General features: G+C 32.5%; 1 protein-coding gene across 1 annotated transcript; it reads right to left on the bottom strand.

Moving 5' to 3' along the window:
• Positions 1-24,026: 24,026 nt before the first annotated feature.
• Positions 24,027-25,097, bottom strand: LOC110649924 (ethylene-responsive transcription factor LEP-like). Its single transcript, XM_021804671.2, has one exon. It carries the CDS (start codon positions 25,034-25,036, stop codon positions 24,185-24,187), a length of 852 nt encoding a protein of 283 aa, XP_021660363.2. The 5' UTR covers positions 25,037-25,097; the 3' UTR covers positions 24,027-24,184.
• Positions 25,098-25,649: the final 552 nt, after the last annotated feature.

Raw genomic sequence — 25,649 nt, 5'->3', positions numbered from 1 at the left:
ATATATAACTGCCATAGCCAATTCATTTAGCTTTGATGCTAGTCTATATAAGCTCTTGCCGATTATGCAGTGAATCATATATAGACAGCACAATGTTGCTACACATGGATCTTTGTGAGAAAGTAGGACATACCTATGCTTTGTTACAGCAGCATGCTGAAGCCAGTGGTACTGCAGAACCAACTACCTTTGCACCAGCAGAACCCCAAACAACCACTGCCCCGCAGTTTTCAGCAGATATTTTGTCTCTCTTAAGATCCTTGGAATCCAAAGTAGCCAGCTTCACTATCCAACCATCTGTTCCCTCACCTGACACCATAGATATCCTTGCAACCTTGAAGAGCTTAGAAGTTAAAATTGATACCATGGGTCAGCAGTAGGTCAACCAAAAGAAGAAGCTAGAAAATAAAGTTAAAAAGAGATTTTCATCTCTTTAAAAGAAGCAGAAGCAGCAACAACTTCAGATGTTGGAGCTCTACAACAAATTGGCCCAATCTTATAATAATTTATATCATTGGGGCCAAGACATGCTTCAAGAAATGAAAGACCTCACAGAAAATTTAGAAGCATACGAAGCTTGGATCACAATGAACCTACCGCGGAACACGGAGCGGACCACGTCTGACAACAAAGCCTTGTGTGAGCTTGAGCGATGTTGATAGTTTAGTACTAGTTTTAGTTCTTCAATTCAGTTTTAGTTTCTGTTTTAGGTTTATTTTGTAATCTGTTTATTTTAATCTTCAAACTTTAGTAATAGTTGTAATACTTTGGTAATTAGTTTTTATGATTATATTTGCACTTATTTCCTTTAGTTTAGTTTATTTTATTTTATCTTCTAATATGGATATAGTTATTCTATGAATGCTCTTTGGTTTAATTCTTGATTTAACTGTTAGATCTTATTTCATTACACCTTTTCATCTTCTTGCGGATTATTTTTGTACTTTATCTTTTATTCAGTCCTAATTTTGTTGATATTGATGAGTTGCACAATTTCCTTTGAGCTGCATATGTTTAACATCATGTTGCCAGTGCTTATGCCAATGCTTATGCTTTTGCTTATCCTACACAACTGGTTAAGCAACATCTTAAGCAGTGTAAATTCATACATTTGGGATACTTTTTCACATTTTTCTCTCTAAAGCTTCATTGTTAATATCATTTTGAGCTAATTTTGGAATTTTTGAGCTTATATTAATTTAATCCCCAATTGTATATATTTCATTCATTGATTAGTTCACACAATTTTGCCCATCCTTGCATTCATTTTAGACATTGAGGACAATGTTTCATTTGAGTTTGCGGGTGAGGGCAAAATTTTTGCAAAATTTTTAAAATTTTCTTTAAAATTTTCATTTATTCATTTATTGCATTTCATTCATCCATATATAGATAATCCATATACTTATACATATACCACACACATGTCTATACTCATACACATACATTTGCATATAGTTTTCATATAGATTACACTTAATTTTAATTTGATTTATGCATTCATTTTAGGATCATGCATATCATAAAAATAATTTTTTACCTTGTCCTTAGAGGATTGAGAATTGCTTTGAAGAGCAATTGAGCTTACTTTTAGAAGGGTTTGATGGATAGAAAGTTCTAGATAGATGCCAAGTTATTAGATTCTTGCTTTAGTTTATATCTTCTTAGCCAAGGGCCACCCAATCAATTGCATTGACTTTGAGTGCTTAGATGAAAACTCTAGGGTGAGAAGTAGCTAATTGATGTCTCACCAATCCTAGAACAATCTTTCTAAACCTTTCAAGGCGAAATCATAGCATGCACTTGAAAAAGAAATGATCTAGGCATTCTTTGAATTTTAAACCATTATTTTAGCCTTAGCCAACCTCACTTAAAAATTTCCCTTTGGAACCAATTTGAGCCTATATTTATCCCTCTTATTTCTTTGGAGCCCACATTAATGCCTAGCCATAAACCCAAACACTTACCTACCCTCTATGAGAATAATTCTTTGAGTGATAGATACACTTAATAATAATAATAATAATAATAATAATAATAATAATAATAATAATAATTAGTTGGGAGAAATGATTCAAAAAAAAAAAAAGGCTAGCAAATTCAATTATAGTATGTAAAGTAATTCACCACCCAAGTACACAAAGAAATGAGTTTGGGGGTGAATTGAAAGGGACAATTATAATTCAAAGTCAATGTTATTTATGTAGTCCCTCTAAAAGCTTTAAAATTATATGCTAGCATTGGTGAATAGTTGTAAAGTTCCTTCTCCCATTTGATTCAAACATATATATATATATATATATATATATATATATATTTATTTATTTATTTTTTTTTTTTTTTTTGTGTCTTGATCTTTTAATAATTTGATTATTCTCATATTTTGTTACATTTATCCTTTTCTTCTTAGCCACATTATCACCTCCTTAGCCCCATTACAACCTTTGAAAGTCCTTTTGATCTTTTGATAGTGTTTTGCTACATTAGTGGAGATTGGAATAGGAGAATTGCCTATGGGATTGTGATATCACTAATCCATTCATTTACTTCCATCATTATTTGAGACACTTTAATTTATGGATTACCCTATAGTCTATTTAGGCATGATTATTCTTTGTGATTGATTGGTTTGGGCTTGATGATATGGATAATTGACCTAAGGCTAAGCGGTGATAACTTTGGTAAGAATTAAACTCTTTGTATCTTGAAAGTGGGTATATGGTTTGTTGGAGGCTAAAAGTAAGTTTGAGAGTTTGGATAAGTAATTTTCATAAATTTAAGGTAAGGTACCCCAAATTGCATTAATTGTTTTTAATTTGCTTAAGGACAAGCAAAGGTTTGAGTTTGGGGAAATTTGTTACACTCATTTCATATAGGCATTTTAGGGTAGTTTTGCATCCATTTTGCCCTTATATGTTACTATATTTTATGTTTTTAGCTTTATTTTAGCTTATTTGTTAACTTTAGATACTTTATATTTGATTTTTGTAATTTTGTTATTTTTGATAGGATTTTGTGGCAAATCGAAGATCAATGAGTGCATTAGGAAGTGATTTGAAGAAATTTGGAGTTGTTTAAGCATAGAGGAAAGTTGAAGAAATCAAGCCTTGAAAGAGCAAGTTAGCCGAAATTTGCTTGAGACTTTGCTTAAGATCCTGCTTAGGGTAAAGCGGCAGTGCTTAAGGTGCAGCACAAGTCAAGCATGAGCAGAAAAGTCTATTTTACTCTAAGTCTGCCGAGATTTGCTGAGAGTGCAGCAACCTTAAGCGACAGTCACGACCAGCTGAAATTTGCTAAAAAGTTGCTTAGGGTTAAGCCGTACCCTAAGCAGACTGCCCAGAATGTGAATAATGCTGCTGACTTGGATAATTTTACATCTCATTTCCTATCCACTCCTTGGCTCTTATTTACTTTTAGGGCAACTTTTTGGGACCATATAAATTCATCATTTCCTAGTTTTTACCACAAGAGGAAAGGGGGAGAAACAAAAAGGAAAGAAAATATAAGAGAGAGAGAGAGGGAGACGCCATTTCTTTTGGGGGAGGAGCTGCTACAACCTTTTTTGGAGCTCCAGAAACCAGAGTTTTGAGTTCTTTTACCTGAGTTTTTCTATTTTAGTCCTCTTATCATGTTTTTCTTTACTTTTCCATCAATCTTTCTTGTAAATACCATCATGAGTGAGTAAACTCTTTAGATTTCAGAGTTGGAAAATATGTTTTAGATTAATTTGTGGATTTGGACTGGGTATTTCCTTATTTTACATAAATATGAGTTTTGATTCCTTCCTTGTGTGCTTGATTTATTTGCCTAATGTTGGTACTCATTGGGTATTGTGTTAATCTTTGATTGAAGGACCGAAAGGTGAAAGTCATTGATAGATAATCAAGGATTGGAACTTAAAATCACCTAGATTTAGAAATAAACTTGGGTTTTAAGAGGAATTAATGATTGGTTACAAAACTTAATGGGTTTTAAATTAATCAAATATCGTACGAAAGTAGGTTTGGTTATTTTAAAACATACTTTGGTTTGCTTGAAAAAGAAATCAAAGGAATTTAGAATTAATCACCTTCAAACTCTATTTTTCCCTAAAAATTGGAATGCCCAAGACAAATCCCAACTAATTTATGCATAAACCCCCAACTCTAGAATCACTTTTAACATAATTAGACTTTCATTTAAATTACCCATTATCAATTTAGTTTAATTGCAAACTAGATTTAGAATTTATTTGCTTGCTCTTTACATATTCCAATTAGATTAATCAATTTACTTCGCTCATTTACATTTACCATTCATTCATTAATCATTAGCCCAAATAATCGCTTCATTCATAGTTTGGTACTCAAACTGCAAATCCTCATGGGAACGATACTTGATTCATCACTTTATTACTTGAAACGACTCGTATACTTGCGGATTCGCCCCATCATGCAACTATTTCTTTCTATCTATCTAGGTCTAGGACCACTTAAATCTCTGCTTTGATGCAACTAAATGTGACGCCCCTCACCTGTCTACAGTGTAGCCGAGCGATGAGTGTCACATTCGGTGCCGGAGCACCCTATCTTGTCTTGTTATGTCTATTGTAAACTTTTGATGTCATTTAAAACATGTATTCTATGTGTAGAATTTTTTTTTTTATATCTTATTTTTGTGGAGACCTGGATAAATCCTCCTCTATTTTATTAGCATCTGGCGGGTTCCACTATCACCTATTAACATATTCATAGTCATCTCACATATTTCCATATCATATTCTCTTTTATCATATCATTCACAACTATTTATGAGATCTCAAAATGAAGTATCATCTATTACATTCATATGAAAATTCATAGATAATAAATTACAAGTTTTCATTTCAATCTCAAGTTTAATTTCAAGTCCAAAATGAAATACATCATAAACTAGTAATTACATCATGACTAAACATAATGAACCAAAATACTAGTCTATACATAGGCCCTATCAAAATATCACCTATTAACATATTCATAGTCATCTCACATATTTCCATATCATATTCTCTTTTATCATATCATTTACAACTATTTATGAGATCTCAAAATGAAGTATCATCTATTACATTCATATGGAAATTCATAGATAATAAATTACAAGTTTTCATTTCAATCTCAAGTTTAATTTCAAGTCCAAAATGAAATACATCATAAACTAGTAATTACATCATGACTAAACATAATGAATCAAAATACTAGTCTATACATGGGCCCTATCAAAATACAAAAGACCGGTGAGGTGACTCTAGACAGTGGCAGATTTTGTGAGCTGCATCGATTGCACTCTTTGGTGGTCTTCTTTCTTTGGCCGATCTCCAGTACCTACGCGATGGAAAATCAACGCGCTAAGCATAACGCTTAGTGGTGCATAGTTTATAATAAAAATAATTTAACAATTTAAATAATAATGGTAAATTCATAATTTCTGTGTCTTTTACATTTTTATTACACTTTGGGAACAATTTAATTTATGAGGATCTTTTCTGTTTACTTAATATATATTCAATCTTAATTAATCATTTTCAATGCCCAAGAAACCTATAATAAATTATAAAAGCTGGATGCACGGGTGTATACTGGTTAGACAGCCATATGTCTGTCCAGTATATGTCTGTCAGGCACGAGGCCAGCTGTCACGCACAAGACCCGCTGTCAGGCTTGTAAAGCCAGAAATAAAGTAGGCACAATGGCCAGTAAGTAGGCATATAGCCTGTAGAACAATTATACTAGACATATATTATCAGTTTATGATTTTCTCGGTAGGCAGTACTGCTATCTGTAGTCCCTAATTGGTATACCAACTTATCCAAACTAAATAAATAAGTCTAGGTATACTATGGGCAATTAAACATTTTTAATTATTTTAGCACTATTCACTTTACTATTTTCTGGTACTATTTATTGGTACCATTAATTTCATATTAATAAGACATTAGTCTCAATTTACATATTCATATCATTTTTAATATTTAATTATCCTTATGAGTATTTTAATTATCATATATAGCATTTTTGTTCCCATGAACCTTTCTTTAGGTTCATTTTGATATGTTATTTTTATCTAGGAATTTGACTAGGTTAGGATGTCTATTTGGTCACACTTCCTTCATAACAAATGCTCCTCTATGTTTAAACTTGAATTTTAGTTTTTGAATCACTGAATTTGGGGTTATAGAACTCAAGTTATGGTCAAAATACCATAACTGGTCCCTTTGCCTCTAAGCTGTCCAGAATTTATAATTTCTGGTCAATAAACTTTGACCAGTTATTTGATCATTTTATTGTCATTTTTGGACTTAGGTTCCTTCACAAGATATGTTCCTCTATATCTTAGGGACTCCCAGGTATAATTTCATAATTTTTCAAACTTGGTATAGTGAGTTATAGTCAGTGTATTAACCTGGACTCTCAGTCCTATAAGAGCAACAACTAACTTCAGGGCAGTATGTTTGACCCTTTTTTTAGAGTCTTTACACTTAGAATTTGGAAAAGGTGTCTAAATCAATGTTGCAAGCCTTAGTATCATGTTTCCATTGATGTAATTTTAGGTCATTTGGACCAGTATAGAGAGAGTTATGACCAAATGAACACGTACTGTTCATTTGGTCATTTTCTGGGTTGGCAGTTTAAGTGACTCAATTTGTGCTAACAATTTGATTTGGTTAAAAGCAAACTTGGGTCAAGTGGTCTTCATAAAAAGTGTTGCCCTATGTCTAAGCTTTCCATTGATGTAATTTTAGGTTATTTGGATCAGTATAGAGAGAGTTGTGACCAAATGAACACGTATGTTCATTTGGTCATTTTCTGGGTTGGCAGTTTTAGTGACTCAACTTGTGCTAACAATTTGATTTAGTTAAAAGAAAAAATGGGTCAAGTGGTCTTCATGAAAAGTGTATCCCTATGTCTAAGCTTTCCATTGATGTAATTTTAGGTCATTTGGATCAGTATAGAGAGAGTTATGACCAAATGAATACGTACTGTTCATTTGATCATTTTCTGGGTTGGAAGTTTTAGTGACTCAACTTGTGCTAATAATTTGATTTGGTTAAAAGCAAAACTGGGTCAAGTGGTCTCCATGAAAAGTGTAGCCCTATGTCTAAGCTTTCCATTGATGTAATTTTAGGTCATTTAGACCAATATAGAGAGAGTTATGACCAAATGAACACGTACTATTTATTTGGTCATTTTCTGGGTTTCAATGTTTGGTCATCCAGGTTTGGGCAGAGAATTGGTCATGATTTTGACAAAATTTGGGCATGGTGTCTCCATGAAAAATGAGCTATTTTGAGTCTATTTTCACCTCCAATTGGCGTCATACCAATTGGAGTCACACATTTTCAGTTATGGGTCAATAAACCCACTGGACTCATTGAGTCCAAACCTACAGAAAATTGAACACTCCTAATATCTCAATTCCTTCAACTTCCTTACTTCAATTTGCATGCAATACACTTCGATAAGCAACAATTTCAACTCAATAGGTTAATTTCAACATTTACACCAAGTCCTCAAGTATTTACACAAACCCTAGTTTTCAAAGTTTTAAATTTTCATAAACACTACACAATCAAACACCCAAACATTTTAACTCATCACACATTCTCATGGAACCATTTTTCATCACTTAAAAGCAATAAACTTCAAGTTCCATGGCTGCCAAAAATTTAAGGGTTCTTTCCTCTAGATTTTCTTTTTGTTTTAATGATATTTATGCTTGGCTAAACATGCTTTTCATGTTTAATAAAGAGAAGAAGAGGGATTGGTGCACTAACCTTACTTGAGCTTCCCTAACTTCAAATTTCTTGCTTCCAATGGGTGTCTATAGCTTCCTTATGGAATGGGGAGTATTTTTTGTGAAGTGGGCTATGAATTTTGGTGTGTAGAAGCTTGGGAAATCAAGCTTGGAAGCTTGACAACAATGGAGGAAATGAGGGAAAGAGAGAGAGAAGAAATAGAGGAAGAAGTTGGAAGTGAGTGGGAGTTTATCCTCTAGTGCCTATTTATAATTTTTTTTTTGAATTTTCCTAAGATTTTTCTTTTCTTTTCTTTTCTTTTCTTTTCCTTTTTTTCTTTTCTCTTCTCATTTTCCTAATTTATTTCATAAATTTTAATTATGTTAATTATTTTATTCTTTAAATTTTTTTATTTTGACATTTAGGTCAAAATTCACCTTTGGGGGTGAAATAACCAAAATGTCCTTAGTAGTGCATATTGGGTCATTTTTATTATTTTTGTACCAATTTATAAATTCTCTAAACTTTAATTTATTTTTTTTCTCTACATTTTTTCTATATTTTCTTAATATTTATTTCTTCAATTTATGCCTTTTCACTGTAGTCTAGGTGTAGTTCCAGATATTTTAACTGTCTGAACAGACATTAGTCGTCGAAACAGTAAAATGTATGGACTACCTATGGTGAGGGCATTACATAATTATTTTTAAATCATCATTTAATTTACTCTATTACATATATTGCTTCTTCTAGGAGTTATTCGTATCAATTTACAAATCTTATCAATTTTATTTTATTTTTTTTTTACTTTCTCACTCTATTAAGCATAACAAAATTAAAATAAATTAATTTTTTTAATAAAAAAATTGAATTGACACAAATTATGGATTAAATTAAAATAATCAAATAAAATTAATATTATATTTTAGTCAATTAATATAAAGTTAACCTATATTTTCTATACAAAGTCACGCAAATATATAATCTACACTATTTTACATAGTTAATGCAATTTTTTCATAAAAAGTTAAAAACTACTTTTCAAATCTTCATTATAGGGGTTAAAAGTCATTTTTTCTCATTCCCTTTTCATTTACTTTTTTGCATTGAATTATTTTTTTGTTTAGTTAAATGAATATATTCTCATACATAAAAATATAATTATATAAAAATTTTGACTAGAAGCAGAATAATTGAAAATATTAACTGAAGTCAAATAAAAAAATATATCAAAAATTTGACTACAAGCAAGAATAATTGAAAATATTAGCTAAAGCCAAATAAAAAAAAAAGAATGTATGTAATAATTTAGTCAATGAATCAAATGTTAAAATAGTCAAAGTTTATAATATTATCAGATTAGGTAATAATTTAGTGTCACCTAATTTATTTGACCAATAGTATCAGTAAATTTTAAATTATTTTTGTAAATAAAATAATATTACTATATTTTAAATAAAATAATTATATAAACTACCATTAATTTATGTATAAAAAGAATTAAAAATATATTTTTTAAATAATTTACCATAAATTAATTTAAAAAGTTACTATCAAAAAAATTATTTACGTACTATCGTGCATAGCATGAGTATTTTGCTAGTGACCGTTAAAATCAAATAAGAAAGCAGAAATCTTGATGCTCTCTCCCTTTCTAAAATTTTAAATATACTCACCCCTTATTTGAAATGTAGAATTTTATAAGAATTCAATTCAATTGATTTTTTTTTATACTAATTCTCATGTTTATTTGACAAAAAAAATCATGTTTAGAAAGAAAGAATTCATGCATGATTGTATGAGAATTCTTTTGAATTATTTTGTTACAAATAATTCTAAATTAACCCTAAAAGATTTAGAAATCCAGCAGCATTTACACAACATATCGAATCATTGGTGTAAAAGGTGGTATTGGATTCATGTTGATCGAGATTAGAAGATTTGCAAAAGAAAACTAGACCTGCTTGCGTTCGCAACCTTGAAAGGATTGATCAATCAAGCAAAGTAGAAAACATAAAAACCATAAAGAAACAATTAGAATCCTATGACCAGCAAGCCCTAAAACCTTAATCAAGAACCAAAGCTCAATATATACATATATAAATCAACTAATAGAATTCCCTCGACGCAAAAGCTTAAAAGCAAAGCCATAAGTAGCTGGCCTCATATCCCAGAACAACCCAATCTCATCTCCAGGGTTTATAACCCTACCACGAACCACTTCCATCATCCCTACAACGTAAGTATCGTTTGAACAACTTTTCACGTATGCACCCTGAAACGTTTTGGGCATATTGTCCTCTGTATAATCAATCAAAACGACAAAGCACTTGTTCCCTTGGACAACATGGTTGGCCGAGTCAAGGTTCCAGAATCTGAATACATGTTCGAACATCTCCTCATGAGACAGTACAAGCTCGCCGGCTGCCACCTCGTTTCTGGTTATGGGCCTCCTGATCTGCCATGGGCTGGAGGGTTCGATGCGCGGTGGGATGAAAAATTCTTTCATTTCCACTATGGTTCGAGTCACATGGTGCTGTGCGTTGCGAGCCGCTTCGGCTTCTTCTTCGGCCTTTGTGGGCAGGAAATTGTAGTAGAAGGTTTTCCTCATCATGGAGACTAGCTATGAGCTAGAATGAGAATTAAAAAAAAGCGGTTTTTGATAGAAAATCGAAAGAAGGGATTTTGATTTATAGAAGTATACTTTTTATATTTAAGGTAATAAAAGATTCTAGAGCAGCTGGACTTATTCCCTTTTTCTTGAGCATTTCCTTTTAGTTCACTGCAAGAAAAAACAGAGAATTGAAACCTTGAAAATCGATTTCTAATTACATTTAGAAACTGATTTGAACCCAAACATTGGGATTGTATTCACTAGTTTCTAATTAAATTAAAAATAAAATATCACGTCGGTTTCTAATTTGAAAAATGCTTTGAAACGAAACTTTTGCTTCAAATTTAAAAATAAAAAAAATTCTATTTCTAAATACATTTTAATTTAGAAACTAATATTTTTTTATTTCTAGTACTTTGAAATGGATGTCCATTTCTAATCGGTTTTTAACTTGTAATATAAATAAGACCAAAATAAACACTTGTTAAAATAGAAATATATTCAATTTCTAAATAGAAACAAAACTTTCATTTCAAATTCGTTATTGTAGAAGCTAAATATATAAATTATTTATAATTATCCTTAAATTTTGGATGAAATAGTAGTTCGGATCTACATCAATTCTGGAGTGCATGTGAGTATGAGTTATATGGGAATAAGCACTCCGTTAAAATCATAACGGTAGCCCATTCTCATTACCAAACAAGGACTCCGTTAAAATTATCATGATTTTAACGGATATCAATTTCCATCACTAACCAGTATGTGCGTGCATTATGTCTTAAAAAAAAAAAGGATAACATAAATGAATAAATATTATTAGATTATTTCCTTGGTACACAAGTATATTTCTCCCATTCTAATATCTAAAGTCTATCAAGGAGATCCAATTCAAAGATAGATTTTTATATTTTTTTAAGTATAATCAGAATAGATTTTTATAATTTTTTAAGTATAATCCGCTTTAATTGAGACTCGAATTCAAATTTTACAGTTCTGCAAACAACTACAGTATCATTGAATAAAAGCTCATTAGTCAATTCAAAGATAGATTTAATATGCTATAAAAAAATTTGTCTATACAATTTTATTTTATTATAATACTGAAAATTCTAAAGGAAAAAAAAATATTTTCTAAGGCTTCTTTTAGAAAAAAAAAATTATCAGTAAAAAAAGAATTTAATTCAATTCTCATACAATCATATATAACATGATTTCTATTTTTTTAAAGTGAATTTTTAAATTAAGAAAAACATAAATTCTTTCACCTATGAAACTTCTAAATATGAGAATTAATAAAAAAAATTAAATGAATTAAATTCTTGTAATTAAACTAATTACTGAAATTTTAAATTTTGGATTATAATATACTTGATTTGTTTCCCTAAATACCCTTGATTAAAATTAGTTAATACTATAGATATTCCTTGTTTGAAACGGGAGAATTATTGCATTTGATTACGTTCTTTCCATGTAATAAAAAATTGAATTGAATTTCTAATAAAAAAAATTTGATTTGAATTAATTTCTGTATATTAATTATTATGAGTTGCCTACTTTGGAACCCTGACTATGCTGTTATGATATTTTGCCTTTAATAACTATCCAATAAAAGAAAAAAAAATCTGAAATGATGAAGAAAGATATGTGAGTTGAAGTACAAGAACACTCTTACCTCTGTATTTCATATAAATTCCTATTCTATGGTCTACTACTTATTTTTTAAAAAAAGGAAAATTGAAATACTTATAAAAGAGGAGGAAATTCACAATTCCCTCCCTCAATAGCAAAATTCTAAGTTTTTTAAAAATAATTATTGGTTTTTTAATTATTATTTAATCATATGACTTTAATTAATTTTATGATTTTATTTAATTATTGGTCTTTTTACACTTTGAAGATGTAGAATAGTAAGGTTTCGAGTTTGAATCTCTCCATCTATCTCTTCTAAGATTACTCAGCTTGGTGAGGAAGAGAGAGGACTTCCTGTCACTTTATAATTTATCAATTATGGTTGAACATTGTGCCTCTATTGATTAATATATATATATATATATATATATATATATATATATATATATATATAGTTGCATTGAAATGGTGAAATTTTTTCTGTAATTAAAAAGCTAATGAAGTGTACAAAATTTACAATTAGTGGTGGGAGTTTTTTTTTTTTTAACCATAAATATCTTCTAACCTATTGGATTAGTTTAATCTTACTTTTTAGGGAGGTCTATTATGGAATAAAGTATTTTCAGTGGGATTTTTTTTTTCATTGACAAGGTGTAACATCCCTAATTTTCAAATAATTATTATTATATATATATATATATATATATATATATATATATATATATATATATATATATATATATTTTTTTTTTTTTTATTCTAACCCTGGTATTGTGGACTTCGCGTATGTACTTTCATTTCGTGGAAATTCAATCGTCGCCCGGATCTGCAATTTCAGGCCGAGCAGATAAGCTGCTGGAACCATTTCAGAACCGAGTCAAGATTATAGGCTACACTACCGTTTTCAGACATTCTAGACGCGTTCCAGTTGTCAAATTTGGCATAGGTAAATTCGAACTCTACATTACTCAATTTTTGCCTTGTACTGAGTTAGAATAAAATTTATAAAACATTTGTAGATGATAACAAAATTATGATTCCTATTGCAATAGCCTTATAATATTGTTAAGGACCGCGGGGCAGATTTATAGAATTTTAAAGTTAGTTTGGATAGTTTTTGAAAAATATTAGTTTAGAAGTGTTATTTGAACCATTTTGCAGGTTGGGTAAGTCATAGGTATAGGGGAGACTATGTCGAATTTTCAACACAACTTAGAGTTGGCTTGAGGAATAGTTAGGCTTACTACAGGCCTCGGGGGCTTTAGACTGGCCCAGGTCCTAGTACTGGTCTGGCCCATAGGTTGGGTTGTGACAAAAGTGATACCAGAGCTTAGGCTTTAGATTCATGGGAAAGTTTGCACCTAGAGTTGTCACATGCGGAGTTAGGATTCTGTTTCGTCTTTTTTCTGTAATTCTTCGTTTCTAGATTCTGCGTTATTCCTCGGTTAATATAAGAGTGCTTCAGTTTAGCACCTCAGTTTTGTGAAGTACATAGAAGTGTGAAATAGAGTTAGCAGACATGTTGAGGTCTGCCATGGAAATACGTTCTCCAAGAAACACTATATTTCTATCAGTATGGGTCTAAGTGTTGTGCCTATCTTGTGCTAGGCACGAGTACATAAAGGTGAGTTTTGATTGTATAATTGCACTAGATAAGGGTGAGGATACCATTGCTGGCAGTTGTCAGTGGATGACCCAGTCATAGTAAGTTTATGATAATAGTAGATTCAAGAGAGATAAGAGATTAGGAGACCTAGTCTGTCAGGATATATCGTAGTAACTATATAATATTCTCGATGTCTGCTCTGTAAGCTGCAGATTACAGTACCGACGTGAGATTATTGTGTAGAGCTGCGTGCATCCCCGTGGTGCTCCATAATGAGGGTATTTACGGATGGCCTCTATTTTGGTACAATTATGCCAGAACAGAGTTCTATATCTACAGAGGAGTTGGGAACTCCTTGTTAGGGATCTAGAGCTAGAATATCGAAAGGTCACAGCTGGGTGGTAACTAGAGTCAGTAACTTGGTTACCCTAGCATGAGCTCGAGTTACATCAAGAGTTGCCATCAGACCAGAGGTTGCGGATTAGTTGCAAAGTAAAGGTGACATCTATAGAGTGAGACCATCTGGTCTTCGGTATGGAATTTTGGATGGTTTTTGCAGTACGACAGACGTTTTGCTTAGAGCTTAGTGAGAATAGTATATCTTGTGTGTATCAGCAAGGTGTAAAGTACAATCCTACTACCTAGGGAAGGTCGAAATTATGAATTGATGATTTACAGAGCTATGATATGATAAGAGAGTCATTAATTTGATATGGTTTTGGCAAGGTGGTAAATGTAGTACCTTTGTTGCAGTAAGTTAGGGTATAGTCCTATCTTTTCAGAAGGGATCGAAGGTTATTACTGATAATGATGACTTATGGAGTAGTGTCCCAGATGGGATTGTAGCGTGAGATAGAGAGTTGTTAGCTCAGGTGTTTTGGAGAGGGTACAAGTTCCATGTAGGAATTATAAGGTGTAAGATCAAGATGTATGTAAGCCTTTAAATTGAATGATGGGTTTTGATACCTAGTATTTTAAGTTTCAGCTAATTAAATGGATATAAAAAATTAGAGATGCTACAGATCCCCTTCCTAAGGTAGTAGGGGGTAGTATGTAGTCCAAAAGGATAAGAATAGAGATCACGCAGGAGAAGTATGACTGCTATTTCCTAAGTTCATCCTTAGCTTCTTAATGCTTAAGACTAAAGTATACTCCAAATAAAGTAAAAGAAAAAGGACAAAAGTTAGCATTAATATATATATATATATATATATATATATAGATGGAGTGCGTTTCAAATGCAATAGTAGTTAGAGGATCAATTCTGAGTAACATTGAGGTATATATGACGTGATAGGGATAGTGGAAAGGTATAAGTTTCTGATATGACAATCAGGTTCACAAAGAAAATAGAGCTAAAAGATGAAAAAATGAAAGTTCAGATTTGGGTAAGATAAAAAGAGTTGGCTAAAGAATAAACTGGAAAAACAAATTAGGATAAGATTAGAAAGAATAAAGCCAAAATATCGAGGAGGTGAATGTGGTTCTAGGAAGGATAAATGAGATTAAAAAAAAAAAGGATAGAGAGCGTAGAAAAGGATGACATTAGGAAGAACATTGTTAAGTTATGGAACCCAGAAGTACAGGACTTAGAGCAGGTCATAATTGATGTAGTGTTAGGAGCCTGAGCTTAGGGCTTAGAGTTACAGGATCTGGATTAGACCTTATCTGTTTTCTACCCCCAAGGTAGGATAATGGAGCAATGACATAAGAACCCTTTTGGTTGTTAACAGTATAATGGAAATTGGGTGAGGTGTGCGACCAAAGTAGGTAGTAACTGTTGAGCATGCTGTGGTAACTTGAATTGTATTGTCAGATAAAGAAACAAGATCAATAGGAGTAAGTTGGATAAAAGTCAACATAAGGGATATAAATATGCAAGATGAGAGATAATGTCACAGATGCTTGATATTAAAATTTAGAGTGGTGAGACCTAGAGTCAAAAATTAGAGTTAGACATATACTTTCAGTGTGATCGATAAAATAATTATGTAAAAAAAAAAGAGTAATAATAAATAAATAAATAAATAAATAAATAAATAAATAATAGTATGATAATATGTAGCAGAACGATAATAACGGTCAGAATAGGACAAGATAGGTATAGGTGTAATTATAAGATATTGAGAAGTACATGGATCAGAGGAGTGATTATTGGTAAGATTGGAGTAGATCTCAAAGAATCTGTGAGAAGTATAAGGAGCATTGGACAAATAATTATAAGTATGGAAGATAAATGGAGAGTAAAAAGGAAATAGTAAATTCTAAGATGATATGTCAGGCATGACAACAATATAACAAATGGTAGATACAACTGATATCTTGTAATAATGCACAATAATTACAAAGAAATAATTAAACTAAAAAGGGAGACTAAGGGGTATGAGCTAAATCTTGTTTATCAAACAATGGTATACCATAAATGGTAGGAGAACAGTTATCCTTCTTTTCAAATTGGCTCGTGTTTCTATTCTAGGAGATTATGTTAAGAAGAGAGGTCGTGTTAAAGTGACCCAATTAATTGAAAATTTGATGGGCGTTAGTACATATCCAATCTTTTGAGGCGAAAATGACGATAATGGTGTACCTAATGTTAAGTATGAAAGAATTATCAGAGAGGTGACAGGAGTTAAATTGAGCTAGTTACTAGGGCTTACAACCCTTTTGAACTATAAGCTGGAGGAAGTGTTATTTGCTAATGAGTTACAGCGAATGAAATTGTTGCTAATGGGAAAAGTTGAGGCTGAAGTTTGGAAAGCTATGGGCAGTATATGTGATTATATTAAGGAGAATGAATACATGAAGTATCTTATTCAGAATTAAGGCATGGCACATATTTTCCATAGCCGTGTTAGTTCAGATGGAACTTATAATTTATGGGGCTCCTATCCATCCAGGATGAGCAATTTCCTACTAAGGCTGATAGGGAATGATAATGTTCTGATAGATAAGTTTACAGCGAATGAAATTGTTGCTAATGGGAAAAGTTGAGGCTGAAGTTTGGAAAGCTATGGGCAGTATATGTGATTATATTAAGGAGAATGAACACGTGAAGTATCTTGTTCAGAATTAAGGCATGGCACATATTTCCCACAGCCGTGTTAGTTCAGATGGAACTTATAATTTCTGGGGCTCCTATCCATCCAGGATGAGCAATTTCCTACTAAGGCTGGTAGGGAATGATAATGTTCTGATAGGTAAGTTGGGAAAGGGGATACAAAAAGAATTTTCTATAGTTAATTACAAGTGTTACGTAATGTGAAGAATGTGCTGTAGGAGTCAATCATAAAGTTAGAATTCTCGAAGTAATGGAATTAGTAATCAAGAAAAGACTAAGAAATTAAAAAAAAAAAAAGTTAAAGTTGATGATGGGATGGACATCCTTGAAGGAAAAGGAAAAGGTGTAAGGGTGAGATAGGACTAAGATTAAAGAATAAGTACAGCATGTTGAAAAGATATCAACGATAGCAGAAATAGAAAAAGAAAGTGGATAAGATCCAAAGGACAGGAAGAAAGCTCGATAGAGCTAGTTATAATGATGAGGATAAGAAGGAATTGGTATGCTAGGAATACACTAAGAGATGTTTGAAACAAGTTATTATGAGATGATAGAATAAAGGAGCAGTAGAGCCTCAATCTGAGTGCCAATGTGTTAGAAGTAGGTCACATACTAAGAAGCTTTAGGAAGAAGTCTAGATATTTCCATTCCAGAAAAGGAGTGGGAAACGCTAAAGTTGCATTAACTGGGTTGTCAGGGAATACAAATACATTTGTCCTATAAGAGAAGAGACCCAGTTCACTTTCCAATATTGATAAGTGGTGTAGGGTACGCTTGACACTTGGATAGAGCTCTACATAACTAGTTACATAAGATGGACAAGAACTGGTCTAAGGACCTTAGCAATGACACAAAAGAGATTGAAAATTTGAAGTATCATGGGAGTGGGAAGATTTATAGGTATTGACCATTGAGGTCATAGGACAAGTAAAGGTTTCGAACGAGATGTATATGATAGGTGCTACAGGAAAGCATTTCATAGGATACTATAGGGTAAGGAACATAAGTCATGTTTTTGGGAAACAAAGATTATTGAATCAAAGGAATGAGGACTGAAGTCACCAAGAGACATGTTAGGGCATAATAAAAGTGAGGTAAGCGCCAAAGTTGATTAAAGTTATTAGATACCAAGTCGAGAGTAGTGGAGTTATAATGAGTACTAGAGATGACAAAAAAAAAGAGGGGTAAATGAGTAGTCAGATGTGATGGTTTAAACTCAAAAGGAGGATGGTAGCTGGCATACTACGACAGGGGTAGATAGACATAAAAATTTTTAACCATCCAGGCAGATCCAAGGCGGAAAGATGTAAAATTTGCAATAGGTGATCGTGTTCTTGAAGGTTTCTCCTATGAAAAGAGTTATGAGATTTGGAAAGAAAAGACAAATTGGCACTTCGTTATATATGACCTTTTAAGATCATGGACAGAATGGGAGCAGTTGCCTATCAGTTAGAGTTGCCACCAAACATTTCTCATGTCCACCCAGTATTCCACATTTTCATGATTAGAAAGTATGTTCCCAATCCTTCTCGTGTGCTGTGACCAGACACAGTGGAGTTAAATAAGAATTTGATCTTTAAGGAGCAACTAGTAGCCATAGTAGACTATCAGATGAGACAACTTTGGTCAAGGCAAATCCCTATGGTTAATCCTGTGGAGGAGTTAATTTATGGAGGAATGCACTTGGAAGTTAGAGCGGGATATGCATAGTAAGTACTCATAAGTACTCATAAGTTTGATATGCAACTATGTGTTATTGTTTTGCCTTGTGTAAAATTCGATAACGAATTTTCTATAAGGGAGGAAGAATGTAACATCCTTAATTTTCAAATTATATATATAACCCTGGTATTATGGACTTCGCGTATGTACTTTCATTTCATGGAAATTCGATCGTCGCTCGGATCTGCAATTTCGGGTCGAGCAGATAAGCTGTTGGAACCATTTCAGAACCGAGTCAAGATTATAGGCTACCCTATCGTTTTCAGACATTCTGGACGCGTTCCAGTTGTCAGATTTGGCATAGGTAAACTCGAACTCTACATTATTCAATTTTTGCCTTGTATTGGGTTAGAATAAAATTTATAAAATATTCGTGGATGATAATAAAATTACGATTCCTATTGCAATAGCCTTATAATATTGTTAAGGACTGCGGGACAGGTTTATATAATTTTTAAAGTTAGTTTGGATAGTTTTTGAAAAATATTAGTTTAGAAGTATTATTTGAACCATTTTGCAGGTTAGGTAGGTCATAGGTGTAGGGGAGACTATACCAGATTTTCAGCACAACTTAGAGTTGGATTGAGGAATAGTTAGGCTTGCTATGGGTCTCAGGAGCTTTAGGCTGGCCCAGGTCCTAGTGCCGGTCCTGCCCATAGGTTGGGTCGTGACACAAGGATTAAACAATCGATCTTATTTAAAGGATATAAAATTTTTTACTATTTATATCAACTCCGTTGGTTGGGTGGTGGGAGTTTTTAACTATCATATTGCTTTTGTTTTAACAAATTAAATATTTAATGTTAGTGATTATTGACTACCAATTTTTAAAAGTCCCACTAATAGATTTAACTAAATAATAAGAAGAATTAAGAGAAGAAAGGGATTGATTTATATTTTAAGACTCGTTAACATAATTTTTTATTATAGAATACGAAATATATTTAATTAATTGAAAATAAAGTGAATTATAAATTAATATATTATTTGTATGATATAAATGAAGTTAATTATTTGTAAATAAATAATGTAAAAAAATTTGAAGGACCTGATAGTATTAATAGAATATGTAAATTGAGTAATAGGTAAATTACAAGTTTCTTTCTTTGCTTTTTTTTTTTTTTTTTTTTTTTACGAGTCCCATCAGATAACTTTTAAATTTAGATCCTCCTAAAAGAATGATCTACACCTTGTAGAGCAGTATTGTCCCAAAAAAAAAATTCAATGACAAAAAAACATAATGACACTATTAAAGGAGAAAAATACTAAAAATATATACACTCAAGATCAACCAATAAAGATAGATGTGAGAGTTTATTCACTTGTTATCCATCAACAATGATAGAAGGGGAAAACCCAACATAGAAATTACCCAAAAGTGGATCTAGCTTGACTTTAGATGGGTCAATTAACCCACTTTTTGTATTAAAAAAAAGTTCATATATACATGATATTAAAATTTTTATATCATCCCACTAAAATAAATTTTTTACCCATCAAAAATTTTAAATTATATTTAATAAATTTTTACTTATTGTTTTGATAATTATTGTATTTATTGTAGAATAATTGATATTTATATTAATAATTATTATATTTATTATTTTGATAATTGGTATATAATATATGAAAAATCTAATATGTCGATTAATTTTTTTTATTTATGAAATTAGCATTGATATTACTTGTTACAACTGGAAGTATTTGCAAGGAAATTTACTGCAATTGTCACGACCCAACTTATGGGCCGGACCGGCACTAGGACTTGGGCCAGCCTAAAGCCCTCGAGGCCCGTAGTAAGCCTAACTATTTCTTAACCCAACTCTAAGGCTCATTTGGGCCCAATTTCAAGAATTCAACCAGACAGAGTCCGACCATAAAATGTACCTTTCAATGGGGAGTTTGTGACTTATCCGACTTGTAAACACAATATATAATCAATTGGGGAGCTTAGCTCACCCTCCACATACTCAAATGTAATAAAAATAAATGGAAGCTCAGCTCCCTCATCCAGTCCATCAAACATGCATATAATAATAAGTTTACAGGTCCAACATGATAATTATATTACAGACTCAAATCAAATAAATATTTTTAACACATTCAAAAATTCTAGGAGTTAATAGAATTACACAAACATTAATAAACAACATACGAAGGAGAAAAGCAGGTTAACCACAATAAAAATCCTCTTGTAGCCTGAAAAATAATGAACAGGAGTGAGCGTTCGACTCAGAAAGTAAATATCAATTTGAACCATAATTTCTATAACTATCTAAAGCTAATGCAACCTATAGAGTGAAATGCAACATCGGCAATATTTTCACATCATAATAGCAAAAAGGTAATTTTGAGCACTCACAAACCTAGTAATGTCAAATCATAAATATATGGAAGCTGATCCCCTATACAGCTCTCTTTAATCCAACCTGTGCCAGCGAAGAACTCAAGCCGGACTTTCGCTTAATAAACCAAATCGGGGTCCTAGCGAAGAACTCAAGTCGTGTCTACCCCGAAGGACCGAGTCCCAGCAAAGATCTCAAGCCGTGTCTATCCGTCCTGTCCATATCCAATACTATACCACACGCACACCAACGCACGTACACTGCTCCAAATTACCACAAACACATCCATGACACTTTAACAATTGTGAATGCAACATAAATCGTGTCTAGAGTTTAAATACATAGACATATACATATAAGTGATGCATGGGCATGCTTAAACATATAATAATATTAAAATTACAATTAAAATTAATATTTTACTCACAGACTTGACAGCAGTCACTATGGCGGCTGGGCGGAGGAAGAAGGCTGTCTCGGCTCACATGACAATTTTATTATAATTATTTAATACAATTGACTCAATACAAACTAAGAAAAGACTAAATATGTCCTAAGTCGTGCCGAAAATTCGGCAGAGTCTCCCCTATACCTAGGACCTACCCAACCTGCAAATGGGTTTAAAACACACTTCTATATCCACCAACCATACACCTACAACTCAATCATATCACACAGCCCCTCCTGGGCCCATCCAAACAGTCATCAATCACAATATGTAAAATTACAGTTTAATCCTTATAATTGACCTTTTTTGCAAAAACTACGCAAATAAACTCTAAAAATTCTAAAATTTTGTCCCATGGTCCTTAGCAATATTACTAGGCTATTGCAAAAAGAATCATAATTTTCTGAGCTACCACGAATATTTTATGAATTTTTAATCCCATTTAAGCACTAGAAAATTATGAAAAAGTAAGGTTCAGGTTTACCTATGCCAATTCTGACTCTGAGGATGCGCTCGGGACATCTAACAATGGTGGGGTAGCTAAAATCTTGATCCAATTCAGAGAATTTTTCAGTAGCCGATCTATCTGGCCAGAAATTCACAGACCCGGACAACTGTCGAATTTCCGGGAATTGAAGGTACTTACATGAAGGCCACAACACGAGAGTTAGTACATAATTTTTATGAAATTTTTTAAGCTCATTTAATGCTCGGAAAAATACTACGAAGTTCCGTGGGACCCACCGAAAAACGGTGTCGAAAAATTTTGAATTTTATATTACCGCGAAGCTCTCGACGAGTGGAGCGCTCTGGTGCTCTTGGTTTTCTCGTGGGGTTCACGGTTTGCTAGAAATCTAGCCCAAAAGTCGAAATGGGCTAAACTTCCCGGAAAAAAATTGGACAAACCGCTCGATGGATTTTGGTGTTATTGGTGTCTATGGAAAGCTCTCGAGTTGTAGATGGTGTTTGACACAAGACCTGGTCCAATCGATGGCCGGATCAACCAAATTTTGATCGGGAAGCTGAAACGGGGCACGTGCGCAGGTGGGTCTTCGCGCGTCATTTTCGGCCTCTTGGAAGGCCGGCCGGCGGTGGGGAGGCGCTGGGGCAGCGCACCGGCGAGGTGGGGAAGGCTGGATGGCGGCTGGCCGGCGAGGGGAGGTGAGAGGAGAGAGAAAATGGGATAGAGAGGAAGAGAGGAAAAACGCACACGGGAAGAAAAAGAAGAAGAAGAAGGAGCTGGCCCGATTCGGTCGGTCTGATCCGGTCTGATTCAATTCAGTCGGTTCGATTCAGGATACAAAACTTTGAATTTTTACTCTGCTTTGGGACCGAAAACGAGGTCCAAAAATTCCGAAAAAAATTTTAGAAAACTCAGAAAAATTCGTAGACTCCAAATATATTTTTAGTTTTGTCACGTGGTCTTTAAATTAATTTTTAAAAATCATCAAAGTTTTATATTTTCGAAAAATCGAACCTGATTTCTAAAACCGGACAAATCTCAAATAATTTCCCAAAATTTAACTAAAATAAAATATCAATATTTATCAAAAAATAATAAATTTAGAAATTAGGGGTGTTACATTAAAAACTATGAAGACTTTGCGAAATTGAATAGGAGATTTATCATTGAATGATTCTTTAATTATATATATTGAAAAGTATTTTCGATAACACTGATAAAAGCGAACGCTTCAAAAAAAATAAAACTCGTTGAGTACAATTACAAATTTAGGATTATAGCAAGAATTTATAATTTTATGAAATTATTTTCTTTTTTCATTCAATTGTTGTTAGATATCATACATTATTATTTTTTTAATAGATAATTTATTATTGTATATAATTTTTTTTTGAATTGAGCAAAATCAAATTTTTTTGACCCCACTAATTTAATTTCTTGGCTTCGCTCTTGAAATTACCCAAGGCTAATAGGTCTTACCCCAAACACCATTTCTGTCAAGTTAAATTCCTTATTGATGAAAGATCCCCCTTTAAGAATTGAAGGAACACGCAAACATAAGAAGCAAACAATATTAGAAAGCAAGGAGAAGGGTTGCAAAGTGAAAATACTTGTTGATGGCGATAGAAAAAAGAGATAAAAAGAAAAAAAGGAGAAGAAGAGGAGAAAGGGTTTTGAAGAAAAAAAATATATTATCGTAAATAAAAGTCTAATTAAATAAATTTTAAGGTATTAATCAAGTAATATTTAATAATCAATTATTTATCTTATAGTATAAAAAAATTTAAAAAAAAAAATTAACAGTTTCGTTTTCTTTAAGAGTAACACCTAAGAATTAAAAAAAAAAACAAATAAAGGGGATTGATGAGGATTAATTCTTCATACTAACTCAACATATTGGATAAAAATCATAGAGGGCATCCTATAAAATAAAATACGAAAAAAAAAATTTTCTTTAACCATGGCCCTCAGAATTTTGGCACCTAATAAAACAATTATAGCATCCTTCCCCGACCAAATGTCGGTATATTGCCTAATAGCATCCTCAGACTTCCCCCCTTTTTTTTATTAGGAAATTTATATTTAAATTCTTAATATAAAAATTTATAAAATACTCTCAAAATATTAAAAAATAATGTTCTTAATGAACAAGAAATTGAAATTATTCTTAAAATTAAAGAAAATAAATTAGAAAAAAAGCATATACTTAGAACACTGAATAATCTCTACTAAATGGGCTGGGTTTTCTTCCTTAGGCTAAACTTCTCAGTTAGGCACCGAATTATAGGTGAAATTGGGCAAATATCTAGCTGGGAAAACACTGATGAAATGGGAGACAAAGTGTAAACAATGTCATATAATAATATCAACTTCATTGGATAACATACTTAATTATATATTTATATAAACAACTCCATAAATTAACTTAATATGTTCTCACTCTCTCACCACCACAAACCCATAGTAAGAAAACCAAAAAAAAAAATTAAAAAAAGAAACCACATGGGACTGAGAACATATCAGCCAACACAGCTTTATCATTAGAAGAAGGAAGCCGAGGAACCCAAATCAAAACCATCGGGTACTGCCTCTGAAACCGGTGGCATACTGCTAAAAAGCGGGCTGTGAACATACTCGCCAGCGTTGAGCCCGAAATATGCTCCACCTGATTCGAACCTGTTTGTCATTGTGGTTTGATCTTCAGGACCCATTAATCCTGATGAAGTTGTATCACTCCATCCCCCTTGGCTCATTTCATTACCAGAATTGTGAATGCCTGAAGAATCAACTGAGCTCGAAAAGCTGCTGGATATGTCACAAGGCAATGGAGGAAGTTCATCGTTAGTAATAACTGGGAGTTGTTCATGATGATATGTGGTAGTAGTAGTAGTAGTGGAGCAACCCCATACATCTCCTCCAAACCCGTCAGAGAATTGGCATTGCGACAAGCTGAAATCCTGCTGGTTATTGAAAATGGAGGCTGGGTCTGGCTGAGAGGGAGGGACAAAGATTGATGATGAGGAAAAGTTATTTTCTTGTTGTTGTTGCTGCTGCTGTAGGGCTTGCATTTGCTGCTGCTCATCAGGGGAGATAATGGATGTGACAGAAGAACCAGCAGGCATGTCAGAGTAAACAAAGTTGGTGCGTGCTCGAGAGCCGCGCATGGAGCGGGCGGCTCTGTCGTAAGCCAAGGCGGCTTCCTCGGCGGTGTCAAAGGTGCCTAACCAATGCCTTTCTTTAGTGGAAGGGTCTCTTATCTCAGCTGCATATCTTCCCCACGGCCGTCTCCGAACACCCAGAAACCTTCCACCAGCTGCAGCAGCAGCTTGTGTCGGTTCCTGCTGTTGGGGGTGGGTATGCTTCTTCTTGGTCTTGGACGGAGATGGATTCATGGTAAGGAAAAAGGAGAAAGGATTGGATTTTGATTTGATGGGTTTTGATCTCTTCTTATTCTTGCTGTTTTGTTTGGTAGTTTTGTTGTGTTTTTAGCGTTTCATGTGAGCCGTTTATATAATATGGCGCCCTTGTCTAGTCTTTGCTATTTGCAATTACAGATTTTGTCCCTAACATCTTTGAAATTCCTCATATGTCCTTGGCCTTTTGCAATTTCCTAGGGTTTCAAAGAGTTTTTTTTTTTTTTTTTAATTCTAACTTAAATGTGTATTTTGTTTATTTATCAGCAAATCCAATTTATATTAAAATAATAATAAATAAAAAATTTTAGATATGACGACTAAAAACTGTAAAAATTATTATACTCAAATTCAAATATGATTTACAATTTAATATCTAAATTTAATTAAAATTTATTTTAAATTACACAAATTTGTCTTAAATCCTATTATTATTTCCTAAATACTATCCAAATTTATTTAATTTTATTTTTTTAATTAATAATCTATATCAAAAATATATATATACTTTATTAGTAATTTATATTTTAAAAAGTTTAGTAAATATTTATAGAAAATGTAAATGATGAAAAAAAAAATTAAAACTATATAA

The sequence above is a fragment of the Hevea brasiliensis genome, unplaced genomic scaffold (assembly GCF_030052815.1).
Source record: "Hevea brasiliensis isolate MT/VB/25A 57/8 unplaced genomic scaffold, ASM3005281v1 Scaf1, whole genome shotgun sequence".
NCBI lineage: Eukaryota > Viridiplantae > Streptophyta > Magnoliopsida > Malpighiales > Euphorbiaceae > Hevea > Hevea brasiliensis.
This window is presented reverse-complemented; position numbering and strand designations above follow the sequence as displayed.

Coding starts and splice junctions, on each gene's coding strand:
- LOC110649924 (XM_021804671.2), bottom strand. CDS start 25,036: ATGAATCCATCTCCGTCCAAGACCAAGAAGAAGCATACCCACCCCCAA.